The sequence below is a fragment of the Cetorhinus maximus genome, chromosome 21 (genome assembly GCF_964194155.1).
Source record: "Cetorhinus maximus chromosome 21, sCetMax3.hap1.1, whole genome shotgun sequence".
Classification (NCBI taxonomy): Eukaryota; Metazoa; Chordata; class Chondrichthyes; order Lamniformes; family Cetorhinidae; genus Cetorhinus; species Cetorhinus maximus.
In genome coordinates, this window is record NC_135899.1 from 80341354 (window position 1) to 80361176 (window position 19823).

General features: G+C 43.2%; 1 protein-coding gene across 1 annotated transcript in view; it reads right to left on the bottom strand.

Annotated features, from left to right (window-relative positions):
* The window catches only part of LOC144696048 (synaptotagmin-like protein 1), a 29899-nt gene extending 17018 nt beyond the window's left edge, over positions 1 to 12881 (bottom strand). The window contains exons 1-5 of the mRNA XM_078567253.1: positions 12671 to 12881; positions 11926 to 12005; positions 7385 to 7495; positions 542 to 708; positions 185 to 287 (exon numbers count right to left, since the gene is read on the bottom strand). Of these exons, the coding sequence (XP_078423379.1) occupies positions 185 to 287; positions 542 to 708; positions 7385 to 7495; positions 11926 to 12005; positions 12671 to 12689 (480 nt within the window). The 5' untranslated portion in view covers positions 12690 to 12881. The remainder of the gene's footprint in view (positions 1 to 184; positions 288 to 541; positions 709 to 7384; positions 7496 to 11925; positions 12006 to 12670) is intronic.
* Positions 12882 to 19823: the final 6942 nt, after the last annotated feature.

Genomic DNA, 19823 nt, shown 5'->3' on the forward strand with positions numbered 1-19823 from the left:
TGTTATGGAGGTGGATGTAGGCAGTCTTGGTGATGGAGCAGATATATGCCAGCTTGCATCAGTATATGTATGATGTATATATTGGGGGGTGTGTCAGTTATATATCACATAAATGCCAGCTAGGGCATACATGTACATTTCACTGACAGGTAGATGAAAATAAAGATACAATAACTGATCTTACCTTTAACCATTCATTAAATGTAGGATTCAGGGTTTTCTTCTTCACTGAGGTTTTACGTTTGCTTTGGGATGATTTGTCTGGGAGAAGATAACTCTTCACATAACTGTTAAACGGTAAAGTTAGTAAAATCACTAAGTATGCCTGACACTGTTTGACATGCACATTCGGAGACACCAAGACACATGCACACAGCCACAAGGATTCACATAGTAATCTCGGAACCGAATCACAATTCCACCTGTCTGGCCATGTGCTGGTGTGGATGCCGCCATCTCATCACTAACAGCTGGGCTTCCATTTACCGCAAATCATTAAATTTGTGTCAAAACCATATTTCACTAAAGACTCTGTACTTACGGATCAGAACGATTTTTCTTGGCTGCAGCTAGATCATCACATTGCACCACATGAATTTTGAACTCAAGATTGTTTTCATCAAAATGGAGTGAGAAAGTGATACTGCCTCTCACATCAACACATCCAACATCAGCATTGCTGTACAAGCTCATCATACTGCCACTGAGCTACAGGACAAAACACAGAGTATCAGTCAGTGATGCTTCTGTTACATTGCTTGCCCAGGTTCCTGGGTCAGAGAGATAGGTGCAATCTAATGGACCTTATGAGCCCTACTGTGTGAATAGAATCATAGAAATCTTACACCAGAGAAGGAGGCCATTTGGCCATCATATTTGTGTTGGCCAATATGGAGCTATCCAACCTAAACAACTTTCCAGCTTTTGGTCCGTAGCCTGGTATACTACGGCACTTCAGGTAAAGGTCATCTTTACTGCAAACCTGGGAGTTACAAGTTTTCTACTGATTTAACATAGTTACTATATCCCACCTCAGACAAGATTAGATTCAGGCACCAGCAAGGTGTAAAACCTGATGTCAAAGATAGAGATTCAATGTGAAGTTGACACTGCACTTCCGCACTCCCCACCCCTACAGTAGGGTGCCACATAGCTTGACAAGGTGACTGTAGTCTAAGTGGAAAACTCCTCCTTATCTGAAGTGCAACATTGAGATTGGCATTAAGTCAGTTGTCTTCTTTGAATCTGAAGGATCTATTGGAGGGCATGTTTCCTTACAGCAAATTGCATATATACAAGACAGGAGAAAGGGCAGCTGCCTAATCAGCTTGGATCAGAAATGGCTTTTGACAGAATATCACACACATACCTGATGGATGTGCTTTCTAAAATGGTGTTTGTGGAGGGAATCTGAAATTGGATCCACCTACTCTACACAAACATCAGTAGCGCGGCTTTAATCAAAGGGTGGAAATTGGAAAGCCTTCCGATCAGGCAAGGCTGTCATCTCTCTTCTGCCTTGTTTGTGTGTTGTACCAATCCTTTACTGAGTTCATCAGGAAGGATGCAGATGTAAAAGGGGCAATGATCCTAGACAGCGGAGGCATTCACTTCAAGGCCTTCCTGTACATGGAAGGCATTACTGTCTTCTGCTTGGATCCACTTTTAGTCCACAGATCAAGCAGCATTTTTGACCAGTCAAACTGTCCTGGGGAGCTAGAGTAAATCGCAACAAAAGCAAGACCGCCTTCTTGGGAATTAGGCGTACTGATCCTTTGTCCCCTTCACCGTCAGATCAGGTTGCCTGAAGGTGCTGGGAATATGGGGCCAGGGCATGCACCAAGAACTATAGCTAAAGTCAATCAGAATCTGGGAATGTGGGAGCGATGTTTCCTCTTGATTGTAGGTTAGAACTCGGTCATCAGGTGTGAGGTGCTTCAAGTATTGTTGTGCAAGTTGCAATACTGTCTCGTGCTCTGGCTGTGTGGTGACAGTTATCTAAACCATCTCCTACTTTGTCTGGAGATCGAAAATGGACCTCACCCTCAGGGACATAATGTACAAATCTTCAGATAAAGGGGGAAGAAATGTAGCCAAATGTCACCCTCATTCTGATTCTGGAAATCCAAAACAAAAATAAAAATAAAAATACCTGGAAAAACTCAGCAGGTCTGAAAGCATCTGCGGAGAGGAATATTACTCCGGCCCCCTCCCACAACTCTTTCTCCGGTACATCAATGACTGCATCGGTGCTGCTTCATGCCCTCGTCTGGACCTGGAAAAATTTATTAATTTTGCTTCCAATTTCCACCCCTCCATCATTTTCACATGGTCCATCTCTGACACTTCCCTTCCCTTCCTTGACCTCTCTGTCTCAATTTCTGGTGATAGACTGTCCACAAATATTCATTTCAAGCCTACCGACTCCCACAGCTACCTTGACTACAGCTCCTCACACCCCACTTCCTGTAAGGACTCCATCCCATTCTCTCAGTTCCTTTGCCTCCGTCGCATCTGTTCTGATGATGCCATTTTCAAAAACAGTTCCTCTGACATGTCTTCCTTCTTCCTTAACCGAGGTTTTCCACCCACGGTGGTTGACAGGCCCTTCAACCATGTCCGGCTCATCTCCTGCGCATCCGCCCTCAAACCTTCCTCTCCCTCCCAGAATCATGATAGGGTCCCCCTTGTCCTCACTTATCACCCCACCAGCCTCCGCATTCAAAGGATCATCCTCCGCCATTTCCGCCAACTCCAGCATGATGCCACCACCAAACACATCTTCCCTTCACCCCCCCTGGCGGCATTCCGCAGGGATCGTTCCCTCCAGGACACCCTGGTCCACTCCTCCATCACCCCCTACACCTCAACCCCCTCTCACAGCACCTTCCCATGCAACCACAGAAAGTGCAACACCTGCCCCTTTACTTCCCCTCTCCTCACCGTCCAAGGGCCCAAACGCTCCTTTCAATTGAAGCAGCATTTCACTTGCACTTCCCTCAATTTAGTCTACTACATTGGCTGCTCCCAATATGGTTTCCTCTACATTGGAGAGACCAAATGCAGACTGGGTGACCGCTTTGCAGAACACCTTCGGTCTGTCCGCAAGCATGACCCAGACCTCCCTGTCGCTTGCCATTTCAACACTCCACCCTGCTCTCATGCCCACATGTCCGTCCTTGGCCTGCTGCAATGTTCCAGTGAAGCTCAACGCAAACTGGAGGAACAGCACCTCATCTTCCGATTAGGCACTTTACAACCTTCCGGACTGAATATTGAGTTCAACAACTTTAGATCATGAACTCTCTCCTCCATCCCCACCCCCTTTCCAATCCCCTTCTTTTGCCAATAATTTATATAGATTTTTCTTTTCCCACCTATTTCCATTATTTTTAAATGTATTTCCATCCATTGTTTTATCTCTACCTTTTAGCCTATTTCGATCCCTTCCCCCCCACCCCACCCCCACTAGGGCTTTCTGTACCTTGCTCGTCCTGCTTTCTACCCTTAATGTCATCATTAGCACATTTCTTAGCTAATATCACCACCGTCAACACCTCTTTGTCCTTTTGTCTATGACGTCTTTTGGCAATCTCCACCTATCACTGGCCCTCTATCCAGCTCTACCTGTCCCACACCCCTTAAACCAGCTTCACCTCTTTTCTATTTTTCCTTAGTTTTGTTGAAGAGTCATACGGACTCGAAACGTTAACTGTATTCCTCTCCGCAGATGCTGCCAGACCTGCTGAGTTTTTCCAGGTATTTTTATTTTTGTTTTTTGTTTAAGATCCCTCAGGCTGTATGTGTTAGAAAATTTAAATGCAACGTAAATGTAGATGTAGCCTGCATTGTAAATGGAGTGAGGCAGCCCATGCACTGTGTTTAAACAAATTGATCTGTATCGCAAGATGTGAACTGCCATATTTGAATTGTACTGTAATGCACCTTTACACATTCTATAAGTAAAAAATACTTTTGGAAAAAAGAGTCAATTTGAAGCAGTTATTTTCACTCACACCTTGGAGTCAGGGGAATGTGAGTTTAAATCCCAGTTCAGGACTTAAACTCATAGTTTGGGGTGAAAGTTGCATTGTCAGAGGTGTTAGATGAGCTGTTAAACCAATGCGCCACCTATCTGTTCAGGTGAATGTAATTATTCAAAATAAGAATAGGGAGTTCTCTTGGTATCCTGAATAACATTCATCCCTCAACAAACACTATCAAAACAGATTATCTGATTATGCATTTAATTTGCTGTCCTGCAATCTTATTGTGCAAATTTTGGTTGCCACAAATGCCCACATAACAATAGCAACTAAACTTCAAATGTAATATCACCCCCTACTCCTCAACCCCCACCTATGGCACCTCCCCATGCCCACGCAGAAGATGCAACACCTGCCCCTTCACTTCCTCTCTCCTCACCGTCCAAGGGCCCAAACACTCCTTTCAAGTGAAGCAGCATTTCACTTGCATTTCCCCTAACTTAGTCTACTGCATTCGTTGCTCCCAATGCGGTCTCCTCTACATTGGAGAGACCAAACGCAAACTGGGCGACCACTTTGCAGAACACCTGCGGTCTGTCCGCAAGAAAGACCCAAACCTCCCTGTCGCTTGCCATTTTAACACTCCACCCTGCTCTCTTGCCCACATGTCTGTCCTTGGCTTGCTGCATTGTTCCAGTGAAGCCCAACGCAAACTGGAGGAACAGCACCTCATCTTCCGACTAGGCACCTTACAGCCTTCCGGGCTGAATATTGAATTCAACAACTTTAGATCTTAAACTCCCTCCCCCCATCCCCACCCCGTTTCTTCCCCCTCCCTTTTGTTTTTTTTCGATAATTTATATAGATTTTTCTTTCCCCACCTGTTTCCATTATTTTTAAATCTACAACTAATACCTTGTCAGTCTTTCCACCCCACCCCCACTAGAGCTGTACCTTGAGTGTCCTGCCATCCATTCTTAATTAGCACATTTTCTTAGATAATATCACCACCTTCAACACCTCTTTGATCCTTTTGTCTGTGACATATTTTTATTATCTGCTCCTATCACTGCTTGCTTGTCCCTACAACCACCCCACCCTCAACTTCTCTCCCCACCCCTTGCCCCCCACCTTAAACCAGCTTATATTTCACCCTTCTCCTAACTATACTCAGTTCTGTTGAAGGGTCATGAGGACTTGAAACGTCGACTCTTTTCTTCTCCGCCGATGCTGCCAGACCTGCTGAGTTTTTCCAGGTAATTCTGTTTTTGTTTCAAATGTAATTCGTTGGCTACTATGTCTATTGGCTGCTCTTGAGATTGTTAAAACCCCTTTGTAAGTGTAAGTTCTTTCTTCTTTGCCTCAGATCGAGTATTAGAAATATTATCCCAATAATGCTGACAACATTGGTGTGAAATGGTAACTAAGGGTGTGGTAAAGTAGCTGATAAAATGTGAATCCCAGACAGATTAGTCTTCCAGTTCTATGGCAGCACCAACAGACAATGTGAATACTGTCCATTCACACTGCACCTCAAAGAAAGAATCAATATCCAATGGGACAGAGATTGAGGGTTTTACAAAGGCCTGCTTGGCTCACATAGAGTTAGGAAGAGAGGAGTGTCTATGATTAAGATAGGTAAAGGCACCATTTCTGGCAGCACCTGGTTTCATAGATAAAACAATCTCTTCTTGTTCCAAGCTTTCTCATGCTGTCCTTGAGTATATACAGCAGCATGATCCTTGTATTAATGTGTTCTGCGTACCAACTGCAACTGTTTGTGAACCTTCGAAAATTAGAGTCGAGAACTGTCAGGATAGTCAGCTTTTCTCTGTTAACAGAAAACAGGATGTGGGCAGAATAATCAGCACAATAAGAGTGACTAATTGTAGAGCGACCTCCTGACACATCGCCAATTCTCTGCCCAAATGTTACTTTGTAAGATAAAAGCAAAATACTGCGGATGCTGGAAATCTGAAACAAAAACAAAAATTGCTGGAAAAACTCAGCAGGTCTGACAGCATCTGTGGAGAGAAGGATAGAGTTAACATTTCGAGTCCAGACGACTCTTCTTCAGAACTAAAGAGGAGTAGAAATGTGGTGAAATATATACTGTTTAAAGCGGGGGTGGGGCAGATGAAGCTGAATAGAAGGCCGGTGATAGGTGGAGGAAAAGGAGAGATTGCAAAAGATGTCATAAACAAAAGGTCAAAGGGGTGTTGATGATGGTGACACTGGCTAAAGTAGGTGCTAATGGTGACATTAAGAGTAGAAAGCAGGATGAGCAAGTGACAGATGGTCCTAGTGGGGGTGGGGTGGGGGGAGGGGATGATGTGGGAGAAAAGATCAAAATTGGCTAAAAGGTGGGGATAAAACAATGAATGGAAATAAATTTTTAAAATAATAATAGAAATAGGTGGGGGAAAAATGTATATATAAAAATTAATATTAAAAACTAAATATTTGAAAAAAGGGAATCAAAAAGGGGTGAGGATGGAGGACAGAGGTTCATGATCTGAAGTTGTTGAACTCAATATTAAGTCCAGTTTGCGTTGAGCTTCACTGGAACATTGCAGCAGGCCAAAGACAGACATGTGGGCATGAGAGCAGGGTGGGGCGTGAAATGGCAAACAACAGGAAGGTCTGGGTCACGCTTGCGGACAGACCGAAGGTGTTCTGCAATGCGGTCACCCAGTCTGAGTTTGGTCTCTCCAATGTAGAGGAGACTGCATTGGGAGCAGTGAACGCAGTAGACTAAATTGAGGGAAGTGCAAGCGAAGCGCTGCTTCGATTGAAAGGAGTGTTTGGGTCCTTGGACGGTGAGAAGAGGGGAAGTAAAGGGGCAGGCTTTGCACCTTCTGCGATTGCATGGGTAGGTGCTGTGGGAGGGGTTTGAAGTGTAGGGTGTGATGGAGGAGTGGACCAGGGTGTCCCGGAGGGAATGGTCCCAACGGAATGCCACATTTCACCACATTTATACTTCTCTTTACTTCTGAAGAAGAGTAATCTGGACTCGAAACGTTAACTCTGTCCTTCTCTCCACAGATGCTGTCAGGTCTGCTGAGTTTTTCTAGCAAATTTTGTTTTTGTTACTTTGTGAGGCTGGGAGTCACCCTTGCTAAATATTTAACTGCAACAAAACACAGCACTGCCTCACAGAGAAAGGTTCTCATGTAGCAGAAACATCTGCACATTCATTCTTCCAATATCTTTGGTGATTTAGGATGTCTTAAATGTGGCAGCTAAATCAATAGAAAATCCCAGTACAAACAGCAGTCGAGATCTAGTACATCCCAGTATACACAACAGGGATTGGAACCTGTCACATCCAAGAGGAAGGGGAAACAAACACACATCCCCAGCAAGGGATTCAGAACTCAGCACATTCCAGTACTCACAGCAGCAGATTGGAAACTGGACAGCGAGCTGTTAACATCCACATCTTTTGTTGGCACACTGCACTCATCACTGTGCTGGGACCAAGTGTCACCATCAATCCCGTCATCACTCTGCAGGTGACAAGAAAATAACTTATGAGAACATGAAGTTGATCAGCAACAAATCCAATCTATACCAACGCCTCAATTCAACAACCTATTACCATCAGAACCAGTCTCCATTATAACAGCGCTGAGCCCCAACCTTGTGGGCACTGTGGAGCCCAACCGAACATCACTAGTAACATTGCCACTGGCCACTGTCATTGAATCCTGGTCAACATCACTGGAATTTGGATGTGGATTTCCAGCATTACTATACTCTATCCAGGCCCTCCCTCTTCCCCTCTCTTCCCCTAAGTTCCTCATTCCCTCTCTGCCATCCCTACACTCTTTCCTTCCTTCTCTTCCAATCCTCCCTCTATTCACTCCTTCTTCCTTTAGCTCTCTTTCTCCCCTTCTTTTTCTTCCTTCCTCTCTCACTACTCTCTAACAACTCAATCTCCCCTTCCTTCAATCCCTCTTCCTCCCCCTCCACCACACTTTCTCCCTCCCCTTCCCCATTCTCTCTCTCTCACCGACTCTCTCCCTCTCTCTCCCTCCTCAACTCTCTCCCTCCCCCACTCTCTCCCTCTCCCACCCTACTCTTTCTTTCTCTCCTTCTCCCTCCCCAATACCTCCCTCTCTCTTGCCACTGCCTCTCCCACTTCCCCAAACACATGTTCTCTTGCTTCTCTCACTCTACACTCCCTTGCGCCACCACAGATGCACTCTCTCACTACTGCCCCCACTCTCTCTTGCTTCAGCCCTCGCTCTCCCTCTTCCCTCCCCACATTCTTTCTCCAACCCTGTGGATCATAGGAACAGCAGTAAACCATTTAGCCCTTCAAGCCTGTTCCATCAATGAGAGCACAACTGTCCTGAATCCATTTAATTTAGTTAATAGAAAAAAATCAATTTCAGATTTAAATTTTAAAATTGATCTAGCTTTAATTACTGTTTGTGGAAAAGAGTTCCAACTTCCTCTACCCTTTATGTATAGAAATGCTTCCTAATTTCACTCCTGAAAGGTCTAGCTCAATTTTTTTTAGTCTATCCTTTAGAGTCCCCAGCCAACAGAAATTATTTTCTCTATTTACCCTATCTGTTCCCTTTAATATCTTAAAAACCTTGATCAATCACCCCTTAACCTTCTAAATTCCAGGGATTGTATAATCGCTTCTCATAATTTTCCCCATGGAGTTGAAGCATCATTTTGGTAAATCTGTGCTGCACTCCATCTAAGGCCAAAGCACATTTCCTAAGGAGTCATGCCCAGAATGGCTCTCAGTACTCCAGGTGTAGTCGAGATGTGGCTTTGTACAGCGCTAGCATAGCTTCTACCCCCTTGTTTTCTCATGGTATAAATATAAAGATCAACATTGCGTTTGCGATTTTGATTATGTCCTGTAGACATATAGACATTTTCATTGTCTATATACCTGGACACCACCCTCCCCGCCCCAGACACACCTGCCAACCCCTGCCCCCAACTCTGCCCCCGCAACCCCCACAACACCCCCAATCCCGGGCCTCCCACCCCCCAAGGTTCCTTGAAACTCCACTATTTAAAATTTATCATTTAAAAAGTACTCAGTTCTATTCTTTTTTTGGTCCAAAGCGGATGACCTTGCGTTTGCTGTCATTGAAACTCTTTTACCACAATTTTGGCAATCGGTCAATAATTTGCCTTCAATTCCACAAGCTTCAACTTTAGCTAACAATCTCTAATGAAGGAATTATCAAATGCCTTTCAAAAGTTCATATAAATAATCTGTACAGGCATCCCACTGTCCACTACTTTAGTGACTGCTTCAAAAAATTTAATTAAGTTAATCAGTCATGACTTACCATTTACAAATCCATGCTGACTCTGTGATCAGTTGAAAATTTTCAAGGTCACTCTATCCTTACTTATAGAATCAAATAATTTCCTGACAACACATGAGACTAACTGCACCACAATTCACTCATTTCCTTCCGTTACCTTTTTTAAATAGTGGATAGACATGCATAGTTTTCTAATCTAAAGGAATGGTCCCCATATTGAGATTATAGTTAGGGAATCTGCAAAGTTCTCACTTACTTCTTTTAAGACCCTTGGGTGAAACCATCTGGTTCTGTGGATTTATCACTCTTTAGTGCCATTATTTTCTTTATTACTGTTATTCTGCTTAAGTTAATTTTGTTAAGTCCTTGATCCAATATTATTTTCCTTGGAATGTTTGCAAGCTAATCTGTTCTTCTTCTATAATTACTGATGCAAAGCAATTAATCAACAAGTGCACCATTTCCTTACTTTGAATGACAATATCTCCATTATCTGTTTTCAAGGACTCAACTTTGCTCTTGGCCACTCTCTTTGTCCTAATATAACTTTTTAAAAATTGTTTTAGATATTCCTTGCAAGTTTATTTTTACACTCCCTTTTTATAGCTCTGTTTTGTCACCTTTTGCTGTTCTTTGTACCTTTCCTATTTGCTATGGTTTGTGGGTTTTTTTTTGCATTTTTTATTTTATGTTATCTCTTATCTCTTTACAGTCCAAAGCTGTATATTTTGGTAAGTCAAGCCTTGCCCATTAGCGGTATCAAGTGGTTCTGTGTCACATTAAGATCTTTTTTGAACACCTTCCATTGATCTTGTTTTTTAACCCATTAATAGATTTGCCCAATTTACTGTGGACATTCTCTGTCTCATTGCACTGAAGCCAGCCTTACCTAAATCTAGAACCTCAACAGCTGTTTCATATCTCTCCCTTTCAAAACCACTTTAAACTCAATCATATTATGATTGCTATCAGATAAATGTTCATGTATCATTAGGATGTTAACTAAATCTGGCTCATTACTCATCACTAAATCTAATATGGCCTGTTGGTTCTAGGACCTAATATTGCAGGAAACTAGCCTGAACTCACTCAATAAATTCAATACCTTCCTGACACGTGCTAGCCTGCTTATCCATATAAAAGTTAAAATCCTCCATTAAAACCATTCTGCCTTTGCTACACGCATGTCTAATCACAGTCATTATACATTCTACCACTTCACAGCTGCTACCAGGGGGCCTATGCACAACCTACACTGCAGTCTTAAATCTTTTCTATTTCTTAATTCTATCGATAAAGTCTCCATTGTCTGCTCACCTCTCGTCATATCTTCTCTTATCATTGAAATGATTTAATCCTGAATCACTAAGGCTATTTCTCGCCCTCTACTACATTCTCTATCTTTCCTGTTGACCTTGTAACCTGGTATATTTAGTTTCCAATCCTGACCATCTTGCAGTGATGGCTCAATAATGTTATACCATCTAACTTTAATTTGTGCCTGTAATTTATTCAATTATCCTTGTACTCATGTGTGTTTGTATAAAGAATGCCTACTTGAACCACAAACTCTACCTGTCTTTATGCTCTAATGTTCTACTCGCACATTTCTTATTTCTCGCTACTGATGAACAACTTTCAGTTTTCCCTTTACTTGTAGTGCCCAAAGGACAAAAGCAAATCTGGCAGTCGGGAACTTAACATATGGGACTCTTGATTCTGCATAGAAAGAATGCTATCTGATGCCATAATTATTGACTCCCCTGCAACTACCACATTATACTTCCCTTCCTCCCTACTTTGGACAGCCTTCTATTCCAAAGTACCATGTCAACATTTTAGCTGTCCTTCCAACAGTCTTTACCCTTATCATTACAGGTAGCAAGTACATTGTGCCTGTTGGATAGGAACAGTTTCTGTGGATCTTCATTCTCAATCTCACTCAGGTTCCCCTTACTCTGTACAGTATCAGTCACACCAACACTGTTCCAATCCTGTACCTTGCTACAAAATGTGTCCATGGACTGGAGAAACTGTCCAGTTACTTCTTCCCCTCCCTTAAGTGTCAACTCCTACTCCAATTCAATGACTATGAGCTGAAGCGATTCAAAACGCAGATATCTACAATAGATGTATTTGCACAGAACAGTCTCACTGTCCATGCACTCCCATGTTTTCGATTCGACAAATAACCTGTTCCGCTGTATTCTAGTTTTTTTATCTCACTCTCACCCTCACATTCTCTCTCTTCCTCCCCACCTTACTCCTTCTCCCTTACTGTGCCTGCTCTGGTTTTTCACGGCCCCCTCACTCCCCGTCACTCCCTCAACCCTCTCTGACCTTCTCTCCTTGCTCCATCTCCCTCTCCCCACCCTGCACTCTTTCTCTGTCCCTATCCACCCCGCCTTTACTCGCAACCCCTCTCCTGCCTCTCCCTTCTCCCTGCCTGACCTCCTCCTCCATCCCTGCGTCACACTTCACTCCATGCGTCACCTCTTCTCTCCTTCTCCTGCTGTGGAAATGCTGTTGCTGAGTTGCTTACTCTCCAACCCAACAAATTCATGCAATGAGTAGACGGTAAATAGTTCAGCTTATGTGACGTGTGCAAGCGTTGCAAGTTTTGTGTTCATTACCTGCACTGTAATAGTAGAGACCGATATGTTGCTCTCCTCAGTCCTCAATGCCTCATCGGCCTTGGTACATGGAGCATAAACTACGGATTACAAATCAATCAACATGATCATAAAGCATAAATCGAACTGATCACACAAAGGATATCTGCCTTTCTATTGTTTTAAGGGCTTGGAGAATCAGGCAAGGATCAGTTGTGTGTACAAAGACCCTTAGTTTGCCTTCCCTGCACAGGCAAGTTGAACCCTGACTGACACCTGAATCTGTCATCCTGCCAACTGTAGGGATTTGCATTGTGGGTCAGGAGTTGATCAGAGGACAGTCATGAAATCAGAGAAAATCTCAACGTTGGCCCTGCATCTGCAGCGCCTCTCACTGCACCACACCCATGGCCTGGAATCCCACCAATACCCTCAACACAAGTTCAGGGACCAACACCTGTGCCCCCCACCCCACCCCACAGCCTACCCCCACCCCCTTCACAGGGCCTGGGACTTTCCCCATTTCCCCAAAGGGCTTGGGGCTCCCCCTTGCACCTGACCACAGGGCTTGGGACTCCCCCTTGCACAGGCTGCTTGTGTGTAGGAAGTAATGAAGAGAAGCAAAAATGTTTACTTTATCAGAAAAGCAAAACCACACACCAACCTTTCAGTTCCAACCTCAAAGCTGACCTTCAACCCTCTACTCCCACCCACAACCCTCACCTCCACCCACAATCCACATCATGATCCCTGCCCCCGACCCTACCTTTTATTTCAGGGGCCATGTTGTCATTTATCTGAGTCTGAAAGAAAACATCTAAATATTAGACAGGAACACATCAACAGCAACTTTAGTGAACTATAGTTAGAAGTTGCGAAATGAATCTTCCTCCCTGAAATTTATGGCATTGCCGTGCAGTTTATCTTTTGGAGAGACCGAGGGCAGGGGTGAGGAGAGAGGGAGACACTCAGTTTATAAGACGGTAGGAATGGACTTGTATTCAACTATTTTTATTGAGTTTTAAATCAGTTGTAGAAAATGGGGTGCAGTGCAAACTGTATGTGATTTTTCAGGAGGCATTTGAAAAGGTAGCCTCATAAGAGACTCATTACAAAAATTAAAGCACCTGGCACCTGTTCAATCTGTTCCAACAGACGTAATCTCTCAATTCTGGTACAATCCTTGTAAATATTTTGATGAAATTTCTCCAGTGTTTCTATGTCCATACTATAGTATGGAGTCAGAACTGTGCACAATTCTCCAAGTACAGCCTGACCAGGGTCTTATATAAGTTTCAACGTAACTTTACCATTTTTAAAATTCTTTACCCCTAGAAATAGATGCCAGTGCTCTGTTTTTTTTAAAATTGCTTTTCTGACCTTCAATGCTGTTTTAATGATTTATTCATCTATATCCCTGGAACCTTCACTCTTCTGCCCCATTTAATTTTTCATTTTCTATTGTGTTGGTGATGTTTGATTTTCCCACCTAAGTGCATCACTTCACATTTATCTATCTATGTTAAAGTTTATTTAGCACTTAACTGCCATGTCTAGCTGCAAGTTTCTAAAATGTCTTTTTGGATTATGTTGCATTCTTTCTCAGTATTTGGTATCATCTGCAAATTTTGATATTGAGTTATTTATTCCTAAATCCAGGTCATTAATGTAAATTATGAATAGCATTGATTCTTGTGGAAAACCGTTCTCTACCTTCATTCAAATTGAATAACTATCCTTTAAACCTACTCTCTGCTTTCTATTTTTTAGCCAATTTGCTATCCAGTTAGCTATTTGTCCCCTGAATCCTCTATCGTAAGGATTCGTGTGGTACCTGATCGAAGGCCTTTTGAAATTCCAAGTGTATGACATCTATTCTATTACCCTTAGTTATTCTTTCCATTACCATTTGCAAGAATTAAATCAGGTTACTAAAGCATGACCCTAACCTGTCAGAATTTTAAAAATTATATTTTTGTCTAGAGATACTCTTCTATCAGTCCTTTAAAATATAGATTCCAGTATCTTTTCTATCACTCATGCTATACTAATTGGTCCACAGTTTCTAAATTTTGTTCTATTTCACTTATTATTTAAAGGAACAAAATTAGCTATCCACTAGTCCTCTGGCACTACCCCTTCTCCTATGAAACTTATATAACTAGAGCTTCTGCCATCTCCTCCTCTGTTTCCCTGAGTATGTATGGGAGCATACTATCCTTTTTTAGTTTTTTTCTCCTTTTCTATTCATTTTATTTTTAAGTACATCCTCTAGTAAAATGTCTATTTAGTTATCTTCTCTAGTTAGAACTGAGACCTAGTAGTTATTTGATACTTTTACCATTTCTCTGCTGTTACTTGTGAGTTTATCTTGCTCATCCTTTACTGGTTCTATCCCTACCTTTATTTACATTTTATTATTAAGGTGTCTATGGGACACTTTAACAATCTTCATATACTCCTCGATAATTTGATTTTGTAATTATTTTTTTCCTTCCTGATGTTTTTTAAAATTCTTTCCTGAGTTCTTTGCATTCCATTTAGTCCCCTTCTCCTTTAGTATCTAAGTCTTATGTTATTTTCTCCAGATTCCATTTTTCATCTGGTTCATTATTCACTCATGGTGCCCCATAATTTGATTTTTATGGAATACAATTCCCATTTTCAATCTATTGATTTCCCTTTTAAAGATTTCCCACTGTTTTTATGTCTCTTTATTTATCAAGATTTTCTCCCAGTTTATTTTCTTTAGTCCCGCCCTCAATTCATCAATTTGCTCTTTTCCAATCTATTAATGTAATCTTTGTCCTACATATATCACTCTCGATTCTAATCTTGCACCTTATTATGCTGTGATTACTACTACTAAGATACTCTTCTACTCTTAGGGGCTGAATTATACAGGATGCCATGGTCCCCGCGCCCAGGCTTAAAAGTCATGGGGAACCCACCAAGGGAAGAACAGCTGCTCTGCAGTCACTTAATAGGCTGGAGATGGGACAGGAAGTCCCAATTTAGAGAGCTGTCAGCCAATCACCCCATCCCACCCCACTCCACCCACCACCAGCTCATGCACGGAATCCTGCTGGATTAACCGCTTGGCATGGCCCTCATCCTGCCAGTGGTTAAGTGCCTCTGCCAGCGGGATGAGGCCCTTAAATGGACATTAATTGGTCCATTGGCAAGCAGGCCACCCCTGCCACTGGTATAATTAAGATGGGAGCAGGGGTGGGCAGGTAGGTGGTGTGTAGGCCACTGGCTGCATTTAATGTGCCTTCCTGCCTTCAAATCCGTTGACAGCATTCCTTTAGCCACATGTTGATTTTCCTAATCTGTTTGTCGCTATGCCAATTTGCATCTGGTTCGGGTACCCATGAGGTCCAGCACATTAATTCAGTCCCTAACTGCTGAGATTCACTTAGCAGGACTTTTTTGCTAAGATTTCCTTTGGGCAGAATCTTCTGTTCGGCGCGTGGGGGCAGGCCCCGCACACCGACGCATAAAATAACGCGCGGTGACATTGGGCGTGCGTCCCAACATCACCGCACGTCATTCTCATTTTGCGTCATCAGCACGTCATCATCAAAAAAAAAATTTATTAATTTTGCTTCCAATCTCCACCCCTCCATCATTTTCACATGGTCCATCTCTGAAACTTCACTTCCCTTCCTTGACCTCTCTGTCTCAATTTCTGGTGATAGACTGTCCACCAATATCAATTACAAGCCTACCGACTCCCACAGCTACCTCGACTACAGCTCCTCACACCCCGCTTCCTGTAAGGACTCCATCCCATTCTCTCAGTTCCTTCACCTCCGTCGCATCTGTTCTGATGATGGTCTCTTCAAAAACAGTTCCTCTGACATGTCCTCCTTCTTCCTTAACTGAGGTTTTCCACCCACGGTCGTTAACAGGGCCCTCAACCGTGTCTGGCCCATCTCCCGCGCATCCGCCCTCACGCCTTCTCCTCCCTCCCAGAAACATGATAGGGTCCCCCTTGTCCTCACTTATCACCCCACCAGCCTCCGTATTCAAAGGATCATCCTCCGTCATTTCCGCCAACTCCAGTATGATGCCACCACCAAACACATCTTCCCTTCACCCCCCCGGCGGCATTCCGTAGGGATCGTTCCCTCCGGGACACCCTGGTCCACTCCTCCATCACCCCCTACACCTCAACCCCCATCTATGGCACCTCCCCATGCCCACGCAGAAGATGCAACACCTGCCCCTTCACTTCCTCTCTCCTCACCGTCCAAGGGCCCAAACACTCCTTTCAAGTGAAGCAGCATTTCACTTGCATTTCCCCTAACTTAGTCTACTGCATTCGTTGCTCCCAATGCGGTCTCCTCTACATTGGAGAGACCAAATGTAAACTGGGCAACCGCTTTGCAGAACACCTGCGGTCTGTCCGCAAGAAAGACCCAAACCTCCCTGTCGCTTGCCATTTTAACACTCCACCCTGCTCTCTTGCCCACATGTCTGTCCTTGGCTTGCTGCATTGTTCCAGTGAAGCCCAACGCAAACTGGAGGAACAGCACCTCATCTTCCGACTTGGCACTTTACAGCCTTCCGGACTGAATATTGAATTCAACAACTTTAGACCTTGAACTCCCTCCTCCATCCCCACCCCCTTTCCGTTTCTTCCCCCTCCCTTTTGTTTTTTCTAATAATTTATATAAATTTTTCTTTTCCCACCTATTTCCATTATTTTTAAATCTATACCTGTAATGCCCTGTCAGTCTTTCCACCCCACCCCCACTAGAGCTGTACCTTGAGTGTCCTGCCATCCATTCTTAATTAGCACATTCTCTTAGATAATATCACCACCTTTAACACCTCTTTGTTCCTTTGTCTGTGACATCTTTTGATGGTCTGCTCCTATCACTGCTTGCTTGTCCCTACAACCACCACCCCCCCAAACTTCTCTCCCCCCCACCACCACGCCCCCCCCCTTCCCCCCAAACCTTAAACCAGCTTATATTTCACCCCTCTCCTAACTTCACTCAGTTCTGTCGAAGGGTCATGAGGACTCGAAACGTCAACTCTTTTCTTCTCCGCCGATGCTGCCAGACCTGCTGAGTTTTTCCAGGTAATTCTGTTTTTGTTTTGGATTTCCAGCATCAGCAGTAGTTTTTTGTTTTTATTCTCATTTTCTGTTTGGCGGGCATGCACCGGAGTCAGCTGTGCGCCCACCAAACTGTTAAAGGCCTGTTAAGGCCATTAATAAAACAATTAGCCCAGTTGAGAAAGCTGCCTGTCCAACCTTAAGGTTGGCGGGCAGGCGAAGAGCCCAGGCGGCTTTCGTATTTTTCATGAAACCTCACCCACGGGCGGGATGAGGGTTCATGAAGGTTTTATTAATTAAATAAAAATTTCAATGAAAATTCATAAACATGTCCCAGCTCATATGACACTGTCACATGAGGGGACATGTGTAAATGATTTTTAACTTTTTTTATTTTGATGTTTCATAGTTGAATATAATCTCCCCGAGGCAGCTCCATGCCTCAGGGAGATTTCTGCGCTCTTTCGCGTGCATGCGCACAGGCCCCGACTCTCCCTCCTCCCCCCACCTGCTCAGGTAGTGCTGAGCGCCACCAGGTGCGTGTCACGCTGGTTGGCCCACCCATGTAAAATGGCGGCACGCAGCACGGGTGGCGATCGGCTCCGCGCCTGCTCCTGACCAGCCTGCCCAATGGGGAGAAAATTCTCCCCTATGTTGTTGGTTCCGACGTGGAGCACAAAAACTAGAGATTCCACCTCCTTTCTAGATTCTTTTCCAGGAGTTTCAATATGTCCTTTATCCTTTACTGGTAGGCAACACTACCTATTCCCCAATTATGGAATCCCCTATAACTTCAACCTTTCTACTCTACTCCCTTGGACAGTCTCCTGTTATATGGTGCCTTGGCTTACATTCTGGCTGTCCTTCACAGTCCCTTCTCCTTATCCTCACAGGTAGAGTATTTTGTACCTGTTGGACAGAAGCAGTATGTGCTGGACTTCCTTCACTACATTTCCCCCCTCACCCAATTTACTGACAGCCACACTTTCCCCTTCCTGCATTTGTGCTTTCCTCTGGTGTTTGACTACTCTGGAGTAATTTCTCTAGTGATTCCTCCTCATCCTTCTGTCTTATGTGTCAGAGCATCTTTAGCTCATTTTCTTAACCGGAATTTCATGCAGATATGACAGTCCAGGACAGTTTCATTGTCCACAAAACCCCACTAATTCAATCCTGTCACATTGCCTGCATGGCCACATTTTTATTAATTTGTTGGTTATCTGTAGTTTATTTTTTGAACTATTGGTCATTTGAGGTCTAGATTTATGAAATAGGTGGATGTTGTATAAATTAATAATTGGTTACTGTGATTAATTAGATAGCTGTTTATTAATTATTATTGTCTTTGAATGCAGTTGGAATGTAATTACTCAGATTGTTTTCCTTGGTTTACATTTACTTGCACTAACCTTACCAAGTTAAGAATAACACAAAACATACAAAGGGATATCTCACACATCACACGCAGCACAGGATAAGCCTGTAGGCCAATCAGCCCTTTGTATCGGTGCCAGCTCTCTGCAAGAGCAAGCCAAATAGCCTTACTGCCTCCACCCTTTCTATGTAGCCCAGCAATTTTTTTCTCTTCAGACACTTATCCAATTCACTTTTGAAAGCCACAATTGAATCTTCCTCTACCACACTGTCAGGCAGTGCATTCGATATCCTGGCCACTCGCTATGTTGCAAGGTTTTCCTCATGTCACCGTTGATTTTCTTAACAGCTTAAGACAGTGTCCTCTGGTTCCTGATCCTTCCACCAAAGGGAATAGTTTCTCCCTATTAATTCTGTCCAGTCCCCTAATGATTTTGAGCACCTCTATCAAATCTCCTGTCAATCTTCACTTCTCTAAGGAAAATAGCCCCAGCTTCTCCGGTTTATCCTTGTAACTGAATTCTCCCATTTCTGCAACCATTTTCATAAGCCTTCCCTGCATCCACTCTAAACTCTCCACATGCTTCCCAAAATGTGGTGCCCAGAATTGGACATAATACTCCAGCTGAGGCTGAAGCAGTGTTTTATAAAGGTCATGACATCTTCCTTCCTTTTGTGCTCACTACCTCTATTTATTAAGCCATATGCCTTTTTTAACCACTTTCTCAACCTGCTCTTACTACCTTCAGTGATCTGTGCACCCATACTCTCAGATCTCTGTGTTCCTGCACCCCTTTAGAACTGTAGCCTTTAGATTATATTGCCTTTTCCTCATTCTTACTACCAAAATGTAGCATTTCACACTTCTCTTCATTAAATTTCACCTATCATATGTTCATCCATTCAGCCAGCCCATTTATGTCCTCTTGAAGTCTATGCTATCCTCCTCACAGTTCATAATACTTCCAAGTTTTGTGTCACCTGCAAATTGTGCTTTGTACACCCAAATCTAGATCATTAATGGATATCAAGAAAAGCAGTGGCCTGGGGTACTTCACCATACACTTTCCTCTAGTCTGAAAAACAACCATTCACCACAACTCTGTTTCCTGTCACTGAGCAAAATTCATATCCATGCTGCTACTGTCCCTTTTTATTCCATGCCTTCAGCTTTGCTGACAATCCTATTAAGTGGCACTTTACCAAAAGTCTTTTGGAAGTTAATATGTGCCACATCAACCGTTTTACCCTCACCAACCCTCTCTGTTACCTCATCAAAGAACTCAAGTCAAGTTAGTTAAACATGATTTGCCTTAAACAAATTTTTGCTGGCTTCCCTTAATTAATCCACCCTGTCCAATTGACTGTTAATTTTGTCCCAAAGTTATTGTGTCTAAAGATTTTCCCACCACTGAGTTATACTGTCTGCACTTACTGGATTTATCTTTACACTCTTTTGAAACAAAGGTGTTAACAA